At 46.9% G+C, this 21,880-nt stretch overlaps 1 protein-coding gene across 1 annotated transcript in view; it reads right to left on the bottom strand.

Annotated features, from left to right (window-relative positions):
* The window catches only part of LOXHD1 (lipoxygenase homology PLAT domains 1), a 442,934-nt gene that overhangs the window by 125,067 nt on the left and 295,987 nt on the right, over window positions 1-21,880 (bottom strand). The window contains exons 26-28 of the mRNA XM_073680470.1: window positions 10,997-11,148; window positions 10,262-10,395; window positions 3,947-4,095 (exon numbers count right to left, since the gene is read on the bottom strand). Of these exons, the coding sequence (XP_073536571.1) occupies window positions 3,947-4,095; window positions 10,262-10,395; window positions 10,997-11,148 (435 nt within the window). The remainder of the gene's footprint in view (window positions 1-3,946; window positions 4,096-10,261; window positions 10,396-10,996; window positions 11,149-21,880) is intronic.

Raw genomic sequence — 21,880 nt, 5'->3', positions numbered from 1 at the left:
TGTCCAGGATGCCAAACCTACCGGACGTAGGAGAAGATCCAGAGGGACTGGAAGAAGTCGAACTCCCTGCGTTCCACCGGCATGGGACTATCCAGTATTCCCACCGGGTAAGGAGTAAGCAAGCCGCTACGTTTAACCCCTTGCCTCACTACAACTGGGAGGAAACGCAAGACAGTGACCCTGCCGTCCGACTGGTGAAGGAGATGCTGACTTGGCCAGAGGCTCGCCTTGACCCAGACGCTCCGGAGGAAGCCAAGCAACTGTGGGCTGAGAAGAGTCGACTGTTCCTTTATAAGGGGAAGTTGTGCCGCAGAATGGTTAACTCCCGGACGCATGAACTAATCTGGCAAGTAGTGGTGCCACGAAGAGACGCAGCCATGGTGATGGAGGCATACCACGACGGGGCTGGACACTTCGGATGGAAGAAGCTGGAGTTCCTGCTGCGCGAGCGGTTCCACTGGGTAGGCATGAGGGGAACCATCGAGAGGTGGTGCAGAGACTGTGGCCCGTGCAACCTAAGAAGGAAGGACCGTGCCAGCCAGAAGACTCCCCTGCAGTCCATCGTCACCCGGCAGCCGTTGGAACTGGTAGCCTTGGATCATGTAAAACTGACCCCAAGCAGAAGTGGCTACGTCTACGCACTGACCATCGTGGATCACTACTCCCGGTTCTTGGTTGTCGTCCCCGTCAAGGACTTAACAGCTCGAACAGCAGCGAGAGCCTTCCAGCAGCATTTCTGCCGTCCACACGGGTACCCGGACCAAGTGTTGACAGACCAGGGACCTGCCTTTGAAGCGGAGGTCTTCCAAGAATTCTGCACTCTGTATGGCTGCCGGAAGATAAGGACGACACCCTATCATCCGCAAACTAATGGACTTTGTGAGAAAATGAACCAGGTGGTAATGGATCTTCTGAAAACGTTGCCCCTGGAAGAACGCAGTCTGTGGCCTGAGAAGCTGCCCGATCTGGTGGACCTATACAACCACATCCCGGTAGGTTCCACCAACTGTACCCCGGCTTACCTAATGAGGGCGAGACCTGGTAAGTTACCTGTTGACCTGGAAATGGGAGTCCTGACACCTGAGGACACTTCACCAGAAGCAGACTGGGACACAGAGAGGCAGCAGCAGTACCGGAGAGTACAGGAGAGCGTGGAGCGAAGTCTCTGTCAGGCTAGGGAAAGACAAGAGAAAACTTACAACCAGTATGCTCCCGCTGTTCCCCTGGTACCCGGAGAGCAGGTCTTGAAGAGAAAAAGACGGCTCCACAAGTTGGACGACCAGTGGGAGAAGGACCCGTACACCGTACTGCCCTCAAGCCACGACAACCCAAAGGTCTGTACCATCAGTAAAGACGGAGGGGAAACCACAACCATTGTATCCCGGGATCACCTGAAGAAGTGTCCCGAACAGCTACGGAACCCTGAAGAGGAACAAGAAGACCCTCGACCCGTAGAGGAAAGGGAAGACATGGTTAATACTGTGCTCGGAGACTTCCCTCGGTCTTGGACTCAAGTCAATGGTGCAGTTGTGGTACCCGTACTCACCTTCCTCCAACCAGCATCCCAAGCACCTACGGAGCAACAGGTAGAGCTGGAAGAACAGCCGGTCCAGGAGGCAGAAGACCCCACACCAGCAGACCAGGAGGATCAACCCTCTGCTTGCAGTGAGCCTGCCATATCCCTAGTGAGCCAAAGGGCCCGTAGACCGCTGCCCAGTTTACCCTTGACAGCTCCTACACCCTGTAGTTCAGGGCCAGACAGTCAGCTCCGTAGGTCCACTAGGGCCACTAGGGGCCAGTTACCCGCACGTTGGAGGATTTGAAGTGTATAAATTGTTTTATTTGTGGTTACCTGTTTATTGTTGCTTGTGTATAATTATGTGTTTCTAGTTATTTTTAGGAGTCCTTGGTGGATTTACCGGGAATCCTTTGTACATAGTTGGGAGCGTAACCCAGGACGGACTAAAGACTGTTAAGGACTCGGGGCAGGACAGACCCCTACCTGGTTACGTCTCCCTGTTTTGGTGAAATGGACACCTTGCTTTCTTCAAAGACTGCACCCGGTTACGGACATGCCGTGACCACCTTTATGTGTTTCTTTATTGTTATTGTTATATCTTGTTATGTTTTTCTAAAATATGTTTAGTCCCGGAGTACTAAATTTCACTAGGGGGGAATGTGGCACCCCAGGGGTCTGGTTTTCCACAGTAACAGCAATGTTATGTCTGAGAGCAGGTGGGAGGTCTCTTGGTCAGGGATCCTATGCATGCCACACCTCCTGCCCAGTCCTGGGAGGGGAAGGACTTCCCCTATATAAACCTAGGGCTGAGGCAGGGTGAGTGAGTAGAGAAGAAGTAGAGAAAAGAAGCAAATATAGGAAGAAACAACAGGAGCTCTGTGGGAGCAGTGTTACAAGGAGTCAGGGGCTGGCAGCTACAGAGCTCGCCCTGACTGAGAAGTTATCACCGGACCCGGAGTCCGAGGCTGTGGGGACTAACTCCTATCCAGCAGCAGAAACCGACCGGCAGGGGACTGCAGGTCCTCTGGCCCAGAAACCCGAAGGCCCCGAGTCACCGGCCATACGGGTGAGCACCACACGGTACACTCAGGGACGTGGGCTACTTATACCCGCCTCTAGCAAGGTAGCCAGAAGAGTATCGTTAGTTTGGGAGGCCTACAACTCCGCCTGGCCAGGGGAGATCCCATCTGCTCAAGGACTGACCAGGCCCCAATCGCTAGCCAGTACTCCGGGAGGGTCTATCTTTGTCACCAGTAAAGACCCTGAACTACACAGTACCGTCTCCGAGTGGTTCCTGCTACCCCCATCATCCACGTCGGCTGCCCTGAGGCCATACCCCTCCCGTTGGGGGTTATACTATCACGCTGCACAATCCTACCACCGGCCTCAGCGGTCTGCCCTGCAGCAGCAGCTCCCTGGCTGCACTCAACGGGTGGCGTAGTCGTCCGACATTTACCGCTAAAACAGCGCCACTTAGTCTGACTCCCTGGGCACGGACCGGATCACCGCCACGAGACTACAACCCTCAACAGATCCGGCTCCGGGTAAGCTCCCGCGTGCGCAACGCAGCGCGACACAGGCCCAGGGGCGCGTCACTATCACCAGTGAGATCCATTTGTTTTCCAGGATAATCATCGACCATTTCACAAAAAAATAAATTGATTCCTCAGATTCATGTTACAAATGCGACTTCCGCACATATTTATACATTTTTAAGCCATACTACGGTACCTACTTATAATACTACGACCCAAGAGACGCACATCGGCCATTAGACCAGATGGCTCTGGTTGATGTAAACAGTAAGTGAAGTCAAGGCTCCGACTTGTAGTTACAGACTCAATGAGAACATAGAGAAATCAACATAAGTCCCTTCAGAGCTGTATTCAGATCACAGACCATATGTTACTGCTGTAAATTGGAGTCTTGGGAGATGGCGGCTGCCGAAATGGTGACAGCATCATTAAAATACTTAAAATTCCAAGAATAAAACACGGAAAGGGGTTAGTCTGGGGAAGAGGGACATTCATGGGAAAGTTTTTAAAGAAACACTCAGCTTAAATAACTCGATCAGTCCCATGGACAATGAATGGAGTTGCAATGTGCAAGCTCGATTACAGCTCCAGCCGGGATTTATATATTGCAATCCCTGCAGCTTGCACACCTTTATCGGTATGGGTTGATCCAGCACTAAAGAAAGCGGTGCTGTGTCCATCCAGCAGCAGAGAAAATCAGGGCAGGCGTAGTTGAGATTTTCCATGGTGCTCTCCTTGCCTATGCTGCAGCCATTTAGGAGAAGAGGTAATGGAAAGACGATCTTACAGCAGAATGGAGAACATCATGTATGGCGACTCAATATGGGATGGAAGGTCGCTCTAACATCACCATTACATAATGGTGGATTGGGGGCTTTTGGACCATACAAACCTTTTTGCTCCAATCCCAGGGTTGCAAGAGATTGCTCTTCCCCGTCTTCGTCTTTTTTCATAAACGCTTCATTTACCGGAACCAGCATCCGAGAAATCTGACCATCATCTTCATCCACGGCCAACCATCTTTGGCATGGAAAAAAGTATCTGCAATGACAAGGACAGGGATGACAAACAGACATCCAGAGGGGTAACATGAAGTTCCAGGGCTCCAATTCGCAATTTATAACAATGCTCGCCCAACTATGATGAGTAATTTACAGTACTTTTCTCCTTGCATGGCACAAATAGAAAAATCGAGCAGTTAGGTTTAAGAACATGGGTGTAAGTACATTCTCTACAGTCCTTATAGTTTTATATATACACAGTAGTATATATATACTAATACTTAAAGATTTTACTATTTTCTTAGCTCCTGCTAAGCTTTGGTGAGTGCCAACTCCTTTCCGTATGGAGTTTTGTAAAATATTTGGCATGGGGATACAGCGACAGAGAGGGGCCAGAAGACCGCGATGTCTGGTATCAAGAACTCCTGCACTGGTTAGAAGTATGTCACCATCTTATTAAACAGTGCAGGCTTTTTCTTGCCAGTAGTGCAAGGGTTAATCTGTTCAGTTTAAGCTCCTGGATCTTTCCTACCTGGATTGTCTCAGCTGTTCAGTGTTGGCCACTCCCCTCTGCTATGTATGCTCGCCTCTGGCACTTAGGGATTGCCAGTGTTAGTTTTTACTGTCTGGTTCTGGAGTTGAAGGTGTAGTTCGTAGTTGGAGTTGGTGTTTTGGAGATTTCTCAGGAGATTGTTGCTTGGAGTTTTGTATGTGTGCACATCCTCATCCTCTCCTATTTGGTTTCTCCTTACTTTAACTCCCCTGTGTCCCACTCTGTTTGGTGTGTTAATTTTGTAGGGTTAATATAGGAGCATAGGAAGGCACGTGAACCTGGTGTCTCCACCTTCAGGAGTAATCCGGGGGACAGGGATAGACTAGGGCACCCCTAGTTCTAGGGACCTGGTTAGTGACCATAGTTTCAACACTATTGTGACAATAATACAACTGATTGTACTGGCAACCACGAGTTATTAGGGCTACATGATTAATACTTATTGGCAGTTCCAGCTGACTAGTGCCAAGCCTTATATCTACCCTATCTGTAAAGCCATTCATTCATGACTACAATAACTCACACATTTCGGGAACTCTCATGATCTAAACCTACAACCTTCTACAAATGTCTAACTTCTTACTTTTTATGTTCCTAGAAAACTTCGAAAGAAGAAAAAAATCTACTAATCATGCAACTCTCCACTGCCGAGCATGACATACTGTTGGACACTTACAGTAGGGTTTCACCACGAGAGAGGAATGAATTACAAGAAGTTCGAATACGGAAGATTTGTTTGAATGTGAGTAAGCCTCACGTGATGCTGTGATGTTGTAAGGCTGAGTCAGCGCCGGAGGCACCAAAGACCACTGTAACTATCAGAGGCAGCTAGAAGGGGTCGGAGGAGTAGGAATGGAGAAGTAACACTAGACAGAAGGGAAGAGCTGAATCTTATATTTTGTAATATAATAAATAAAATTAGAATTTTGGCGAATATAGATTTTTGTAAACCTGAAGCAATTTTAATTGATTTGTTCATCTCTATTCACCACAAAACCATCCCTTAGTCAGAGAGGCACTCAGACTTGACTTATCCCAATCATCTATATTAAAGAGGATGTCCACTTTTAAGAACTTTATTTTTTTGCTCTTATATACATGCATTTTAGGGCTCGTGCAGACTACCATATTTTCAGTCCATAGTCTGACTGCTCTTATGGTAAAGAATCCATATTCTCACTGCTCTTACAGTAAAGAATCTCCATCTGTGATGATGATTAAAGCTTCTTTATAGAAGGCCCACTTTAGAAAGATCTGTACTGTCCCCTCATATATTTGTACATTGTAATAAGATCGCCCCTGAGACTATATTTTTCCAAACTGAATAACTCCAAGTTTGATAACCTTTCTTGGTATTGGAGTACAACCATCCCCTTAATAACCTTGATCGCTCTTCTCTGCACCCACTCTAGTTCAGCTCTGTCCTTCTTATACACCAGAGACCAAAATTATACACATTATCTAAGTGTGGTCACTCTAGTGACTTGTATAGAGGCAAAACTATGTTCTTATCATGAGCATCTATGCATTTCTCAATGCATGCCATTATTTTATTTGCCTTGGCAGCAGCTGCCTGGCACTGGTCACTAAAGTTGAGTTTGCTATCCACCCATACACCCAAGTCGTTTTCGGTGACAGTTTTACCTAGTTTTTTACTATTTATCACATATATTTGTACATTTTGTCTGCCAAAATGCATAACCCTATATTTATCTACATTAAACTTAAATTTCCATTTCCCAGCCCAAGCCTGCAGCTTAGGCCCCCTTCACATGTCCATGTTTGCAATACGTGTGGTGTCCGTTTTCACACGTACTGCAACTACTGACACATGAACATCCATTAAAATCTATGGTGCTTCCACACAGACCAAGTGTCCGTATGCAAAACACGTAGACATGTCCTTTTTTTCTGGCAGCATGGATGAAAAGGGGCTCCATGCACTGGTCGAAAAAGATGAGGAACGTTGTGGGACCTCCATATGGATTACGGCAGACCACTGTGGATTTTTTTGGAGGGGTAATAAATGGTGAAAGAGGGAATATGTCAGGGAGTGATTTTTACAAATAAAGGGCTTTTGTGTATGTGTGTTTATTTCTTTTGACTACGGGGTTAGTAATGGGGGTGTCTCACAAACACCTGGGCTTGATGTCTGTGTACATTGCACAGCTGAAATAAACCCAAAAACTATTACCCTATTGCCAACGCACCCAGGCAATCAGGAAGAGCCGAGGCTAAATGCCAGAATTGATGCATCTAATCAATAGGCCATTTCTGGGGCAGCTGAGGGCTGGTCTTATTAGGCTTCGAAGGGGCCAATATCCATGGACCTTCCCAGCCTATTAAGATAAGCTTACAGCTGTCTGCTTTCCCTTAGCTGGTTATTAAAAATAGGGGGACCCTATGCCATTTTTTTTATAGTCCCTCCTTTTTAATAACCAGTAAATGTTAAACAGACATCTATGAGCTGATATTAATAGGCTGGAGAGCTCCATGGTTATTGGGCCTTTCCCAGCATAATAAGACCAGCTTACAGCTGTCAGCTTTCCCTTAGCTGATTATGAAAAATAGGGGGGAACCCCATGCCATTTTTTTCAATTATTTATTTTTTTGATAAATACATGTACAATAAAATACACATTCACGACACTAATTATATATCTCACAGACTTCTTTCTATCTATCTACCTATCTATCTAGCATCTATTCTCTATGTTTGCACATTTAACTCCTAAACATCTGTCATTTCTATTATGCATTCTATCGGCACACAGACACCGATAGCACCGGTACTGGATTTTCCATTACCAGAGATATCAGGACGTGTGAAGGAGGCCTAATATAAATCCCTTTGTAACATTAAACTATCCTCCTCTATGTTGATTACCTTGCAGAGTTTAGTGTCATCTGCAAATGTTGAAATTCTACCTTGTATGCCCCCTACAATGTCATTAAGAAATATATTAAAAAGAAGAGGCCCCGACACTGACCCTATAGTTAACCCCTTAACCCCCAAGGGTGGTTTGCACGTTAATGACCAGGCCAATTTTTACAATTCTTACCACTGTCACTTTATGAGGTAATTACTCTGGAATGCTTCAACAGATCCCCCTGATTCTGAGAATGTTTTTTCGTGACATATTGTACTTCATGATTTTGGTAAAATTTCTTCGATATCACTTGCGTTTATTTGTGAAAAAAACGTAAATTTGGCGAAAATTTTGAAAATTTTGCAATTTTCAAAATTTTAATTTTTATGCCCTTAAATCAGAGAAATATGTCACACAAAATACTTAATAAATAACATTTCCCACATGTGTACTTTACATCAGCACAATTTTGGAACCAAAATTTTTTTTTGTTAGGGAGCTATAAGGGTTAAAAGTTGACCAGCGATTTCTCATTTTTCCAAAATAATTTACAAAACCATTTTTTTAGTGACCACATCACATTTGAAGTCACTTTGAGAGGTCTTTATGACAGAAAATACCCAAAAGTGACACCATTCTAAAAACTGCACCCCTCAAGGTGCTCAAAACCACATTCAAGAACTTTATTAACCCTTCAGGTGCTTCACAGAAATTTTTTGAATGTGGAAGAAAAAAATTAACATTTAACTTTTTTCACAAAAATGTTAATTTAGACCCAATTTTTTTTATTTTCACAGGGGTAACAAGAAAAAATGGACCCCAAAATTTGTTGTGCAATTTCCCCTGGGCACGCAGATACCCCATATGTGGGGAAAAAACACTGTTTGGGCGCACGGCAGGGCTCGGAAGGGAAGGAGCGCCGTTTGACTTTTTGATTGTAAAATTTGCTTGAATAATTAGCGGATGCCATGTTGCGTTTGGAGAGCCCCTGATGTGCCTAAACATTGGAGCTCCCCCACAAGTGACCCCATTTTGGAAACTAGACCCCCCAAGGCACCTATCTAGATGCATAGTGAGCACTTGGAACCCCCAGGTGCTTCACAAATTGATTCGTAAAAATTAAAAAGTATTTTTTTTTCCTCTTTTTCATTTTTACGAATCAATTTGTGAAGCACCTGGGGGTTCCAAGTGCTCACTATGCATCTAGATAGGTGCCTTGGGGGGTCTAGTTTCCAAAATGGGGTCACTTGTGCGGGAGCTCCAATGTTTAGGCACACAGGGACTCTCCAAATGCAACATGGTGTCCGCTAACAAATTGAATGGAAAATCGACTCAAATTGTTAGCGGACACCGTGTTGCGTTTGGAGAGCCCCTGTGTGTCTAAACATTGGAGCTCCCCCACAAGTGACCCAATTTTGGAAACTAGACCCCCCAAGGCACCTATCTAGATGCATAGTGAGCACTTGGAACCCCCAGGTGCTTCACAAATTGATTTGTAAAAATGAAAAAGTGAAAAAAAAACACTTTTTCATTTTTACGAATCAATTTGTGAAGCACCTGGGGGTTCCAAGTGCTCACTATGCATCTAGACAGGTGCCTTGGGGGTTCTAGTTTATTGATGGGTACATTATATTTTTATTTTTAGTGGATTATTTTTTTAATTTTTTTTTAATATTTTTACAATTTTTTCTTTCTTTTTTTTTCACTTTCTGACAGTTTATATACTTTTTTACTTTGTCCCACTCTGGGACTTTCACTGCCATGCAGGCTGTCAGCGCTGGACAGGGAGAAGATAGTTTGGAGATGCACTGCGCATGTCCAAAAAATCTTCCTGCTGTCTGGTGACCCAGATGTTGTCATGACGACATCGGGTCTTCATGGCAACATCCTGGAAGCCGCAGCAGACAGCGCTGGAGGCCGGAAGAGGAGGTGAGTATCTGCGATCACCTCCCCTTGCCACCGCAATGCTGCGATCGACTTCGATCGCAGCATTGCGGGGGTTAATGTGCGGGGAGCGGTGCGGGACCGCTCCCTGCACATAGTACCTGGTGTCAGCTTTGACAATCAGCTGACACCCGGCGGCGATCGCGCCCGCACAGCCTGTGTGCGCGCGCGATCGCGATGACGTTCTAATACGGGTCAGGCTCTTAAGTCCCAGGGCACAGATGCGTATTAGTATGTTTAATGTTGTTAAGGGGTTAACTGAGAATCTGTCAGTCAGTTTTTTCTGAAGGGGAGATTATAAATCTTTTATCTGTATTTTTCGGAGTTCCTCTCAGCTGTATTATGAACACGGACCACATTAAAGTTAAATGTGCAGGGAAATAAAAAGGCTGTAAAAGCCGAGCACTGCAAAATTTTTAAACCTAAATGCAAATTATTTTTAGTCCAAATTACATGCATTTATAGAGGTTTTCCCAGCTTGAGATGAAAGTCTGCAGTTACTCTATGTGACTGCAGACTTCTGAATCCTCACAGCGTGCGGTGTGCATGCTCTCAGGATTCTCCAGTGTTGGCAGTTAAAATGGGTGTTCACATGACTGCAAGCATGTGATACTTCTGCTCACATTTCGATTAGATGTGTTCATCCTCTCTCAATGCTCTCCTATGCAAATTATACATGTAGTCATGTGACCGCCCAATCTCATTGGCAACATAGGAGAATGTGCACTCTGTTAGGATTCAGAAGTCTGCAGTCATGTAGACTTACTTCAGACTTTCATCCCAAGCCTGGACAACCCCTTTAAATAAAAATAAAATTGTCTTCAAAAGTGGATACTTACTTTGTATCATCTTTCATGTCTACAATTTCCACACGATCTAGAAACCAAGCAGCGTTCGCCCCTGAGTTATCGTGACGGATTCTCAGCTTTTTTAATTCTCCTAGATCGACGGCACTGATGCTGAAAACATCTTCCTAAAAAAAAAAAGGAAAAAGGGAAAAACAATATGCTTGATGATCACTACATGAAATACAAGTCATGAATCCATCACTAATTTGGGTTACCATTCTTTAGAATACCCTTTTCTATATATCCTATTAGGTCATATAGATGTAACAGAGGGTGATTTCCTGCTTAGATCCCCTTTAATTGGAGTAGACAGTGAAAAAAATGAAAATAAGCTCCCATCATGGTAAGGGGTTTTATGACTTAAGACAGAATAATTTGGTGTCTGTTTCCAAGATTAAATCCTCAGCTGCTTCCTTGCTAACAATGTGAAGATCCTCAGGGGAGGAGACTCTTGCATTTGTTCCTGCCACTTAGTAGCAAAGGACTGGACCCTCTCTCTCCCTGCAAATGTGTCCATTTTTTTGGGGTCCTTGAGGTCACTTCCAGCTGATTATTATTATTGTCAAAAACAAGTAGGGAAAATCAATTCAGTGCCAAAGTTTCCCAAGCCAGATTTTCAACACTGGGCCCCATTATCGAGTCACCATGTAGCCATGCTAATAAGTCAACCCATTATCATCTCATTATTTCAGAGAGTAGTGGAATCTAAGCAATACAACACAATACCTGTCCATTCTCAAACTTATTCAGGTGGTTGGATTTTCTCAGTGCCCGTTCACCAGTGTCCCCGATCTCTCCATAAACGGTAACAAATACAGTGGCATCAGTTCCAGCTCCCCACACAATTCCAGTAAATACATGGATTTCATAAGTGTTGTCTGGAAAAAAAAAATACAAAGGCCTCAAGTCAAAATGTTGGTATGTTAATCACCTCTTATAGTTTTGAGAAATCACTAAGGAACAAGAGTTTTTATGAAAAGGGAGAGTGGTCTCTTATTCAGGGGTGGAGCTTTTCTTTTTTTTTTTTCAATTAATAATAATATTGGCGACTGCTCTTCTGACCTGATTGTAGTTATAATAAGTGATTAAGATCAGTAAAGACATCGAATGGTTTTGTTAAAACTTAAAAAGAAAAAAAAATACAGGAAAAGGGTAGTAGTTTCAAACTCGCGGGGTGGAGCTTTCCTTTTTTTCTATGAATAATAATAATATTTGGGACTGCTGTGCTGACCTGACTATAGTTATATTAAGTAATAGTAAGTAATAGATAAATAGAGACATCGTTTTCTGAAATCTGATAGAGACAAGACTTTGTAAGAAAGGGGAAGTGGTCCCATACTCAGGGGTGGGGGCTTTTCTTTTTTTAATGAATAATAATAATAATATTTGGGACTGCTGTGCTTATTTGATTTTAGCTATAAGTGATTAAGATCAATAGAGACATAATAGTTTTGTGAAAACTGAAAGGAAAAAAAAATCATCAAAGGGGAATTGGTTTCATACTCAGGGATGTGACTTTGCTTTATTGAAAGTGTATAATTTGAATAAATTTAAGTTTTGATGGTAATACGATTTTTTTTTCAGTATGCAATAAATTCTTTTCAACCTGCTATTTTTCTATTAGTATCATTTTTAATCATTTATGCTGATGGTGTTATCTGGTGTTCTTTTTATAACATACACATCATTCATATTATTATGTTTGAAGGAGCTGGCTACCAGATACCGAGAGATCTAACTTTATAAATACTTAGCATTACTAATATTGTACAGACTCAGTATGAGAATTGAGTTACAGCCTGTACTGAAACCCAGAGCTTAGATCATAATTCTGCATCCTTCTGAATTGAACTATTCTGGCATCCCTTGCTTAGTTAGTGTCAATTTACTCTGGTAATTTGCATTCTAGAAATATCTCTTTACACCAAGCAGTGTTCAGTAATTTGATCAGTCAAAAACAAAATGTCCCTTACTAAGATAACTTGATAGGGGTGTGTAATACCCCCGAGATGGGTATCACTATAATTGTATGTATTGTTACTCATAATATAGGAGTTTAGTATTATTTCATGTAAGAATTGGTCTAAGTGACACTGTATATCAACACTCATTGCAGCCCCCCAGGTAGTGATAAGCTAGGACCCCCACTGAGGCAGTTGGTAGGCGGATTGCTTAGTGGGTGGAGCCACTGGCTTTACTATAAATAGCTGCAGCCATTATTTCAGTCAGAGTTCCAGTGAACACCTCCGAGGACAGTTGGGGACGAGTCAGTGACGCAGCCAGAAAACATGTGAGGGGATTCATTTTCCCTTTTTCCCAGTGGACTGAATAGGGATGGACTGACCCGAGTAAACCTGTAGAATAGCCTGAGGACTAGCACCCTTGAGGCAGATGGAATTCCCTGGTCTGCACAGCACCCTAAGCCTACCAGAATACCACGCCGCGGAGACAGGAGGAGTACGGGCCTGAAGGGTAGACCCCCATGATGAAGATGGATAACAGGAGTCCTGCAAAATAATGAAGGTCAGAGGAAACAGGGATATGGGGGTCTGCTGGGGAAAGTCACTCCAGTGGGATAGAAGAAGCCTCTGTCGTGGCAGCTTGGATAACTGGATAGGCTCTGTTCACACTTGCTGTTTATCACGCCTCATATATGCCGTTTCCTGCATCAGTCACTAGACGCCCGTCTGAGGAACGTTGTCATCTACACGTGTTATGTTGTAACATCTATGGCTGTAATTCATCTTTCTGGCTGTGATCCTTTGTTAAGGCTGAACATTTCAACTAAAAGTGTCATCTGTTTTAAAAGCACCTCAGCCTCCTGACTCTCCTGTTACCCTCCGTACCGAAATCACGGGAAACGCTACCATTGCCACCACACAAAGAAGAGGGAACAGTAAAACGCAGCGTTAATTCCCCGCACACCCGTAGCCGTGTGTCCATTATTTATTTTACTGTGCATCAGGCACGGCCACCCAAAACCCCATGTGACAGTAAGGAAGGATCCGACCCATGCCCAGTGTACTGGGTGCCCCTTGCGCTCCAGGGTGTCACATGTATATCATTTTGGCGTCACGAACAGGATCCTATCTCTGCATCCCCTATGCCTTAAGAAGGAAAAGAAAATATATGTTGTGTTTATTGAAGAAAGATAATGAGAGAAATTTGCTTCAGAAAGCTAGTGAAGATGTTTTTTACTTCAGAAAGTTAATGGAAAATGGTTGCCTCAGAAAGCTAAAATGGCGGAACAAGTGTGGCACCCTGCTGCGCACAGGTACCACAGGACCCAGGGTGCATGGATGGACTTCTCCACAAGAGGCCCTCATTACATACAAACACCTCCACCCTTCCACCTCATACCACCAGAGGGAGCCTGTTAGGGATATATATATGGAGGGTGGAGCCAGGCAGCTCAGTCAGAGGTTAGTGTGCTGGCACTTAGACCAGTGAAGACGCAGCATGCTGTCTGCTGTGCTTAGGCGAGCCAAGGCCTACAGCACGAGTTGAGTTCTGAGGGCCCCGAGTGTGGCCGACGGCATGGAGGAGAGGAGAGAGGAGTAAAGGGGGCAGAGGAGCATCATAGGCTCACCCCGATATACAAACCGGACACCGGGTCCGCGCCTACAGGGTCCCTTTATACCCAGTAGGGATCACCGGCATTCCAGGAGGACTACAAGTCCCTGGACGACCTGAAGCTAGACCCATTACAGGACCAGGAACCACAAGGCCCCAGCGTCCAGGGAGAGTGATTACCAGCAGAAGGTCCTACTACCGAGCGACAGGTGAAGGAACAGCACGACACATAAGCTAGGCCCAGTTGCAGGCTGGCCAGGAGCATACAGAGAGGCAGACACGGACCAGGAGGCCTTATACCAGCTCACTGGGGAGAAGTCCTGAAGTGCACCCATCCTACTGAGTACCCTGGATCGTACCTGACATCCGCACCAGTAAAGGTATTGAAGCGAATCCCCTGTCTCTGTCAGTTACTCCTGCTGTGCCATCCGCCTGCACTACAAGTCCCAGCATCACCACCCACCATCAAACACCATCCCTGCCCCGGGGGCCCGCTCAACCTGTGGGGAGCAGAAACACCTCAGCTGCCATCCCATCACCCCCTAGAGGTCTGCAGCAGCGCTGGTAACCCTTACCAGGTACCACAGGTGGCGTCACAAACTATTTATTTTATTTTTCCTATCCAAATTACAAATTCCCTTTTTGGTTGACCGCCCTGGGCCACGGACCGGGCCAGCCACCGTGATATCCCCCACCAGCATCCATAGGCCCGGCTGCCGAGTACCCCATTGCCCCGGGGGCGCGTCAACTTCTGGCGTCACGAACAGGATTTCGTGCCCGTTGCCACCGGGTACTGTGCGCCTTAAAGAACTGTGTCGCATACCATAGTGAAGTTTTCCCGCCAATTGTCGCTGTTTCCCGCCATTGTCCACCATTTTCGAGTCGCCGCGCGGGAAGAAGAGGGGCGTAACCGTGGGAATCGGAGAGGCGTGACTGCTGGAAGCGTACGAAGCTCAAGCCCCGCCTCGCGCTCTGACGCAGCACCAGGAAGCGTCAGGTCCTGGAAGGAGACCGTCGCCTGCGGAGCTGCGGCCTACCCGATCCAAGTAAAGAAGGTAGGCTACGGTTTACTAGGGGGGCGCAACCATGGCCGACGACCAGCAAGCCGCCGGAGCACCGGTTAACGCTCCTGATGCCCAACTTGCGCCCGGCGCTGCACAGGCCGGAGCGGCAGCCCCACTAGCAGGGGTCCTGACTCCGTTGATACCCATGACCCTGCCGTATATCCCTGGAGTGAAATGACTTCCCCAGTATGATGGAAAAACCAGACACCCTGTCTGGATTCAAAAGGAAAATATGCGGTGTACTGGACATGTATTCTATGACTGGTAAGCAGAGAGCCGCTGTTGTGCTGGGACAATTGACTGGTGCCGCAGAGCGGGAAGTTGAAACCTGGCCAGCCGCAGACCAGGAATCAGTATGTAATATCTTTAAGAGACTGCAAACTGTCTTTGAAAACCGCACTGAGACAGATATCCGGATGAGGTTCTACCACTGTGCCCAGAAACCTGAGGACAGTATCCGGGACTACGCCTGGCGCTTACAGGAAGCCCTGTGGGCCCTGAAACAGGTTAGTCCAGCCAGCATACAAGATGAGAATAAAATGCTGACGGAACAGTTCATCCGGGGGTTGAGGTCCCAGGAGGAGAGCAGAACCGTACGGTGGTGGGCTTTAGATCATCCACACGCCACCTTTGACACCCTCAAGGACATGGCTATTAAGGGTCTGCAGCCCCTGGAAACGTCAGGGACTGCTATCCAGCGTTACCAGGGTGGGGCCACCCCAGTGGCCGCAGCACCCACTGCTCCTTCATTGACGGCTGAAACAAAGACGCAAACAGTGCCCCCTAGCGAGCTGGACAGCCTGCGCTCTGAAGAGCGCAAGCTAAGTAAAACCCTGGTCACTGTCCTGAGCACCCTGCAGCTACAGACGGAGCCCGAGCCGAAAGGAAGGATCCTAATCGCTGACAGCACTGAGGATGTCCTCTGGATGAGGAGAAGAAGGAGGACAACGCCACCCCGTAGGAGGACAACGCCACCCCGGAGGAGGACAACGCCACCCCGTGGGAGGACCAACGACCAACGTCGCCCTCCAGGAGACTTCATCTGCTACCGCTGCCACAAGGCAGGCCACACAGCGCGGAACTGTCCTTTAAATGGGCAAACCCTGGGGCCGAGGGCCGACACCGAGGAGTAAATCAACCAGGCCCATCAAGCTGGTACCATCAGTTCGTAGGAGGAAGGCCTTTCCTGTCCATCGTGCAGGACGGTATAGCCACACCTGCATTACTGGACACCGGCTCACAGGTAAACAAAAGGTACTGGTCCATAGATGAACTCCACCCGCCAGCCCCGAACCTCTCTGTGTATGCCTCTAACGGCCTTCCTCTTAACCTAGTAGGGGTTAAGAAAGTGACAGTGAAGGTGGGGAGAGCGGAACTAAAGGACCAAGGACTGATTGTAGTGGAATCTAACCCTGGTGATACAGACTTGTATATGATACTTGGTACAAATATTGTTGGTAACTGTTTGGGAGAAGTGTTGTTTTTACTCCAACAGATTGCTGACACTGCCAAACCAGGGCAGAGGAAGGTGCTCCAGAGAGAGATTCGAGCCCTCCTGTACCAGCAACAGGTAAAGCTAACAGGTGGTGAGATTGGTAATGTACGGGTGACAGACCCGATACCCATTGTGATTCCCCCAATGAGTGAGATGCTGATTTGGTGTAGGGCAGCAATAGGTCTCAAGGGACAGAACTACCAGGCGGTAGTGGAGCCCATTAGCTCGGAGCACAGACCTACACTCTTAACTGCTAGAGGGGTAGTTGATGTACGCAATGGGAGGGTACCCATACGTCTCCTAAATTGTGGGGAGGAGGAAGTTAAATTGCCAAGATACGCCACTGTTGCCAGATTGTATACTGTGAATGATGATGCCATACACACAGTGGAGTCCTTGACCCCACCAGATACAGTGGAGAACAATGACTCCGAAGCTCAGCTGGAGAATTGGTGTCAACAGCTCCATGTTGGGACTGACGCCACTCCTGTCCATCAAAAACACGGTGTTTACAGAGTGGTTCAGGAATATGAACAAGTGTTTAGTAAGCACCCACTTGATTTTGGTAGGGTCAAAGGGGTACAACACCACATACCCACCGGTAACCATCCACCCATATAGGAGCGTTACCGGCCCATACCACCAGCACATTATCAGCAAGCCAAGGAAATGTTGCGTGACATGAAAAAGGCAGTGGTAGTAAGGGATAGCTGTAGCCCTTGGGTAGCTCCCCTGGTCCTGGTCAGGAAAAAGGATGGTAGCATGAGGATGTGTGTAGATTATAGACAGATTAATCGCATAACACATAACGATGCATACCCTTTGCCCCGTATAGAGGAATCCCTGGCTGCACTAAAATCTGCCAATTACTTCTCTACACTGGATCTCACTAGCGGGTACTGGCAAGTCTCTGTTGCTGAGGAATACTGGGAGAAGACGGCTTTCACCACCCAAATGGGACTGTGCGAGTTCAACAGTATGCTGTTTGGACTCTGCAATGCACCTGGAACGTTCCAGAGGCTGATGGAGTGTTGCTTGGGACACCGGAACTTCGAGACAGTGCTGCTGTACCTGGATGACGTTATTGTGTACTCAAGGATGTATGAGGACCATCTGAAGCACCTGGCGGAGGTATTTGAAGCATTGTCCCGGTATGGGATGAAACTAAAGCCTTCTAAATGCCACTTGCTCAAGCAGAAGGTTCAGTACCTGGGGCACGTAGTCAGCTCGGAGGGAGTAGCACCAGACCCGGAGAAGGTCACTGCCATCCAGAAGTGGCCTGAACCGAGAAGCATCAAAGAGGTACGGCAATTCCTGGGACTGGTCGGGTACTACAGGAGGTTCATAAAGGACTATACCAAAAAGGTAGCACCTCTACAAGACCTCCTGGTAGGACAGTCCAAAAGAGGAAAGAGGCCCCCATTCCAGTGGGGCAAAGAACAGGCCAAATCCTTTGCAGTAATGAAGGAAATCCTGACTGGTGAAGAAATCCTGGCTTACCCTGACTACAGCCAGCCTTTCCTGCTGTACACCGACGCCAGCAATGAGGGACTGGGAGCTGTGTTGTTCCAGAAGCAAAATGGAAGAGAGAAGGTAATTGCGTATGCCAGCAGGAAGCTATGCCCTACTGAGAGGAACCCGGAGAACTACAGTTCCTTCCAGCTGGAGTTCCTGGCCTTGGTCTGGGCTATCACTGAAAGGTTCAAGCATTACCTAGCCTCAACTAAGTTTACAGCTTTTACTGACAACAATCCCTTGACACACCTGGAGACAGCCAGGTTGGGAGCCATGGAACTGCGTTGGGTGGCCAGACTGTCGAACTATCAGTTCACAATCAAGTATCGGGCAGGTCACAAGAACACCAATGCTGATGCCCTGTCAAGGATGCCTCACCAGTCAGACACCGAGGATGAAGTGGATGATTTAGAGGAAGTTGAATTACCTGCTTTCCACCGAAGCGGAGTGGTCCACGAGCAACACGCCACCAGAAGACGTCATGGAAGGACGCTGAATCCTCTACCCCACCACAGTTGGAAGGAGACTCAAGACAGTGACCCGGTTGTCAGCCTCATCAAAAGACTGATCACCCAGGAAGGTTCTCACCTGGAGAAGGATGCACCCCCACAAGCCAAACACCTGTGGAATGAAAGAAGCCGGCTATTCATCTACAGAGAGAAGCTGTGCAGAAGATATGTCAATCCCAAGACCCATGAAATGGTGTGGCAGATTGTTGTACCCAGGATGGATATCCAGATGGTGTTCGAAGCCTACCACGATTAAGCAGGTCACTTTGGCTGGAAGAAGCTGGAAACCCTGCTGAAGGACCGGTTCTACTGGGTTGGAATGCGGAGCTCCATAGAGAGGTGGTGCCGGAATTGTGGACCCTGTAGCCTCAGAAGAAAAGACTACGGCAGCCAGAAAGCACCCTTGCAGTCCATCAAGACAACCCAGCCCCTGGAGATCGTCGCTCTGGATCACGTCAAGCTGTCACCCAGCAGGTCAGGCTATTCCTATGCACTGACCATGGTGGATCATTATTCCCGGTTCCTGGTGGTAGCCCCTGTCAAGGATCTGACAGCAGAAACTGCAGAAAGAACATTCCAAGCATACTTCTGCAGGCCCCATGGATACCCGGACAAAGTGCTGATGGATCAAGGCCCTGCCTTTGAAGCCGAGCTGTTTAAAGAATTTTGTCATCTGTACGGATGCAAAAAGATTCGGACTACGCCGTATGACCCTCAGACCAATGGTTTGTGTGAAAAAATGAACAACATCATCATAGACCTGCTGAAAACCTTACCCTTAGAAGAAAGGAATCAGTGGCCAGACTAACTACCTGACCTGGTAGATCTGTACAATCACATACCTGTGAGTTTTACTAATTGTACCCCAGCGTACCTCATGAGAGCAAGACCCGCAAAGTTGCCCATGGACCTGGAACTCGGAGTGGTAGAACCAGAAGCAGATATGTCCACTGAAGACTGGGATACAAATCGGCAAGAGCAGTACAGGAGAGTACAGGCCTGTGTCGAAGACAGTCTGAACAGCGTAAGGGAAAGACAGGAAGAGCAGTACAATAAACATGCACCAGCAGAACCCTTGGCACCTGGAGAGATAGTGCTAAAGCGGAAGAGAAGAAGTCACAAGCTCGATGACCAGTGGGAAAGAGAGCCCTACACAGTACTGAACTCCAAGTTTGACAACAGTAAAACCTGCCTGATTAGCAAAGATGGAGGTAAAACAACTGCAACAGTCTCAAGAGACCACCTGAAAGTGTGCCCAAGTCTACTGAAGACAACGGAAGAAGAAGTACCTCCTATAGCACCGGAAGAACCCAAGGAAGACGTGCTTCACACAGTTCTAGGAGATTTTCCTGCGGACTGGCCTCAACTTGATGGAGCAGTGATTACGCCTGTAATACACTTCTATCAGCCACAAGAAGAACCTGTGAGCGCTCTAGAAGAACCTGCTCAGGAACAGGAAGAGTCCCCAGTAAGAGGAGGATCACCCGTTGAAGCAGAACCTGAAGGCCCAGTGGACAGTGTACTTGCCAGTCTCATAGAGAGATTTAGGCTATGTGCCCACGTAGCAGATTTGATGCAGAGCGTTTTGCCTCTCTCTGGCAGAAAAAACGCATGCAGATTTACATGCGTTTTTTCTGCCAGAGAGAAGCGTTTTTTCAGCGTTTTTACATGCGTTTTCGCATGTGTTTTTTCAAGCACTTTTCCAAGCGATTTTGAGCATCACTTGGAAAAGTGCTTGACAAGTTGATCACACAATATAAATCCATGCAACCGGCATGGATTTATAATGTGTGAACAACTTAGATGCTTTAAATGCAGCATCTATAGTAAAAAAAAAAGAATTAAAACGTTAAAAATAAAAAAAAAACCTGTATATTCACCTCTCCGGCGGCCCCCGGTCAGCTTTCCGGTCTCCTCCGGTCTGCTCCCGGCCGCGTCTTCTCTCTTCAGCGTCCCGCAGTGTACTGTCAGGACCTGCGGTGACGTCATTTAGTCAGCTGATGGTCAAGCGACCATCACCTGACCGCCGACGTCAGCGGTCGCGTGACCATCAGCTGACTAAATGACGTCACCGCAGGTCCTGACAGTACACTGCGGGACGCTGAAGAGAGAAGATGCGGCCGGGAGCAGACCGGAGAGCAGACCGGGGGCCGCCGGAGAGGTGAATATACAGGTGTTGTTTATTTTTAACTTTTTATTTCTTTTTTTCACCGCGTGGTAGCCGGGATGAAGAGGAGTTGTAGTCTCGTCTTCATCCCAGGTACCACACGCACCCCGATTACGCTGCAGCGTAATCGTGGTAGAAATGGTCATGCTGCGTTTTGCAAAGCAATGCGAATTCGGCGCGCAAATTAGCGCATCGTGTGCACAGTACATCCGAATTCACATTGCTTTGTATGGCAGACTGTTTTACAAGCGTTTTCGCGGCAGTAAAAACGCCACAAAAACGCTACAAAAACGCTACGTGGGCACATAGCCTAAGGCAGTTCTATAATCTACCAGCACATACACCTGCTAGATTAACAGTGAGGGCATGCATAGACACTAGTGACACCCCAGTGCTACGAAAGTCCACACGCAGCACACAAGGACAAATCCCTGCCCGGTTTAGGGAATAAGCATGAAGTGCCTAAATTGTAAATAGTTACCCAGTTGGGTATGGCCTATTATTTATTGTATAAACTGTCAATAATATATGTGCATTTAGTTACCCGTCAGGGTATAAAGACTTGTAGGCTGCGGACTGTGAGCAGCCAAAAACTGTTCTTGTACATAGTTGCATTCATCAAAAGTGGCCCTTAAATGACCACAGAACAAAAACCCGTTTGGCGTGGCCGAAGACGTGGTCCAGCACCTGGATCACTTATGCCCTGTAGCCACGCCCAGGGTCTACGTTGAGGGTTTTCAGGCGGGTCCTTCATGTTACTCTGTTACATTTTCATCGGTGAAATGGACACCTGGTTACGGGACATACTGTAATTTTATTATTGTTATTGTAATTATTATTGTTATCGTTGTTAACCTTTTACAAAATGCTTCAGTCCGGGAGTACTGAATTGTACTAGGGGGGAATGTGGCACCCTGCTGTTCACAGGTACCACAGGACCCAAAAGGGTGCATGGACGGACTTCTCCACAAGAGGCCCTCATTGCAAACAAACACCTCCACCCTTCCACCTCATACCACCAGAGGGAGCCCGATAGGGATATATATATGGAGGGTGGAGTCAGGCAGTCAGTTAGTTGTTCAGTCAGACAGAGTCAGAGTCTGAGAGCGTGCTGACGCTGAGAGCAGTGAAGACGCAGCACGTATGCTGCTGAGTTCTGAGGGCCCCGAGTGTGGCCGACGGCAAAGAGGAGAGGAGAGAGGAGTTGAAGGGGCAGAGGAGCATCCTAGGCTCACCCCGAAGATACAAACCGGACACCGGGTCCGCGCCTACAGGGTCCTTTATACC

The sequence above is a fragment of the Phyllobates terribilis genome, unplaced genomic scaffold (genome assembly GCF_046119375.1).
Source record: "Phyllobates terribilis strain yellow unplaced genomic scaffold, ASM4611937v1 Scaffold_1__5_contigs__length_1240528914, whole genome shotgun sequence".
Lineage (NCBI taxonomy): Eukaryota > Metazoa > Chordata > Amphibia > Anura > Dendrobatidae > Phyllobates > Phyllobates terribilis.
This window is presented reverse-complemented; position numbering and strand designations above follow the sequence as displayed.